The sequence below is a fragment of the Suricata suricatta genome, chromosome 15 (genome assembly GCF_006229205.1).
Source record: "Suricata suricatta isolate VVHF042 chromosome 15, meerkat_22Aug2017_6uvM2_HiC, whole genome shotgun sequence".
In the NCBI taxonomy this organism is placed as follows: domain Eukaryota; kingdom Metazoa; phylum Chordata; class Mammalia; order Carnivora; family Herpestidae; genus Suricata; species Suricata suricatta.
The window spans coordinates 77,750,475-77,753,007 of NC_043714.1; the positions used below are offsets into that span (position 1 = coordinate 77,750,475).

Consider the following 2,533-nt stretch of genomic DNA (forward strand, 5'->3'; position numbering starts at 1 on the left):
GTGTTGGGGTCGAAGAAGCCCTTGGTGTCGTCGCCGGGGTCCGCCAGGACGCGGTTCATCTCCTCGTCGAAGTAGCCGCGCTGGTAGGCCACGTCCACGGGCAGGCGGTGGCTGTGCACCGGGTCGATGATGCCGCCCGTGGCGATCTGGGCCTCCAGCAGCCGGACGCCGTGGTCCCGCACGATGAGGTCCTTCTTCAAGGCCTGGAAGAGGGAGATCTGCTCCCCGGTGTAGGGGTCCTTGTAGCCGGTGACGGCGCGCTCGGCCGCCAGCAGCTTTGCAAACACGTCAGGCCCGATGAGGCCTGCCCTCAGAGCCTCCTCCACAGAAAATCTCCTGTTTTCCTTTGGGTCGAGAATGAAGCCGGTGGCCGCCTGCGCCTCCAGGAGGATGAGGGCGGTGCCGTGCCGCAGGAGCCCCTTCCCGCGAGCCTCGTAGATGGGCAGCGGCACCCGGGAGCCCGGCAGCAGCAGGCCCGCGATGCAGCCGGTGCCCTGCAGGAACCTGCGCACCGAGCCCAGCCGGCCCACCTCCTCGGCCGTGGTCTGTCCCCGCTCCAGCCGCTCGTACGTGTCCTGGTCGATGATCTCTGCTGTCAGCAGCTTGCCTGGGGTCACGGGCACCCTCAGGCCGGCAAAGGTAGTCCTGGCCTTGGCTGCAGCCTGCTCCAGGGTCGCCCTCAGCACAGCGGCCAGTTCCTCCCGGGAGATGGCGCCTTCCTTGTGGCGCTGCGCCAGGGCCGCCCTCTGCTCCGCGGGGACGGGCTCAGAGAAGAGCAGCTCCCAGAGCGAGGCGGGCCGGCCCGGGGCCGGCCCCGCGGACACGGTGGTCACGGCCTCACTCAAGGCCTGCCGGGTGCTGTGGTCAATGAACGGGAGTCCTCGGGGCTCCTCTGCAAGGGCGCCCCCCGAGAGGGGCAGGAAGGCCAGCCCAGTCTCTGGGTCGGTGACGCATTGGGCCAGCAGCTGCTCGTAGCCCAGGCTCTGCCCCGTGCTGGGGTCCCGGAAGCCAGGGGCCCGGGAGAGACACTGCTGAGTGTCTCTGTCCAGGCACCCGAAGCGCAGGGCGGCCTCCAGGGGCAGCCGGAGCCTGCGGGCCGGACACACCAGCCCGCCTGTGGCCAGCTGGGCATCGAGGAGTCGCAGGGCCAGAGGCCTGTCTACCAGCTCCTTCTTCATGGCCTGGAAGAGGGGCACTCGGGTGCTGCTGAAGGGGTCGTGGTACCCCGTCACTGCCTCTTCGGCCACCAGGAGCTGCCTGTGGAGCTCCGGGCCGACCAGGCCCGACCTGACCGCCTCCTCCACCCAGAGCCGCTGCCCAGTGGCCGGGTCAGCCAGCGTGCAGGTGGCGGCCTGCGCCTCCAGGAGCGGGAGCGCAGTGCCCATCGGGAGCAGGTGTTCGGTGGCGGCCTGGTAGAAGCTCTTCTTTTGGCCCGCGGGCAGCAGGACGGCCCCTGCGATGCCACCAGTGCCCTGAAGGTAGCGCCTCACGTTGGCCTGAGCGCTCACCTCTCGGACTGATAGCCTGCCCTCCCGAAGGCCCCGGGCAGCCTCCCCGTCCAGGATCCCTGCCTCCAGCAGGTCATCCAAGCTTACTGCCCCGCTCAGGGAGTGGAAAGTGGTCGTGAGGGGCAGCAGGGCCAGCCCGGTGCCGGGGGCCCTCACGCAGCGGCCCAGCAGCTCGCCGTACGACAGCTGCTCCAGCGTGTTGGGGTCCAGGAAGCCGGGGGCGCCGGAGCCGGGCTTGCGCTCGGACAGGCTGCGCCACGTGTCCTGGTCCAGGAGGCCCTGCTGGCAGGCCGGCCCCGGGGCCACTCGTGTACCCTGGACAGGATCCACGAGGCCCCCCGTGGCCAGCTGGGCCTGCAGCCAGCCCCAGCCCAGCTCTCTGTCTACCACCTCCTTCCCGATGGCCTGGAAGAGCGCCAGCCTCCCACCGCCGTAGGGGTCAGGGTACCCGGTGACTGCACGCTCAGCCACCAGCAGCTTCTCCTTGAGCTCCAGGCCCACCAGGCCCTGCTGCAGGGCCGCAGACACGGGGAGCAGCCGGCCTTGCATGGGGTCCACGAGGCCCCCGGTGGCCGCCTGGGCCTCCAGCAGAGCCCGCCCGAGCTCAGCGGGCAGGAGGCCCTGCTGCATGGCAGTGTAGAGGCTCTGTGCCCGGCCAGAGGCCTCCACGTACGCCCCGGCAATGCTCTCGGGCTGGGCAGACTGGGGCCCAGAGGTGGTGCTGGTTCCCGGCATGGCCTCTGTGGTCTTGGGGATGACGGCCGGCTCGGTGCCGTTGGTGACCAGGACATCAAGAGGAGGAGAGGCGTGGCCATTCATCATGCTCAGCCTGCTGTCTGAAACTCACTCACCCAGGGTCTGCAGTGTTGGTTCCCTGTAGGGGTGGAAAGGCTCTGTTAGGAGCTCTGGCTGGCCCGAGCAGACAGGAGAGAAACAGTCAAGAAGTCACTCCCAGACCCTGAATCAGCCTCCACACATGGCTGGTCTCCCTGGGGGATGGGGATGAACATCCAAGTAAGGTCCTT

General features: G+C 69.1%; 1 protein-coding gene across 1 annotated transcript in view; it reads right to left on the bottom strand.

Moving 5' to 3' along the window:
• LOC115278880 (epiplakin-like) overlaps positions 1 to 2,327 on the bottom strand; it is a 5,467-nt gene extending 3,140 nt beyond the window's left edge. Inside the window, exon 1 of the mRNA XM_029923348.1 lies at positions 51 to 2,327. Coding sequence (XP_029779208.1) covers positions 51 to 2,327 — 2,277 coding nt within the window. The remainder of the gene's footprint in view (positions 1 to 50) is intronic.
• Positions 2,328 to 2,533: the final 206 nt, after the last annotated feature.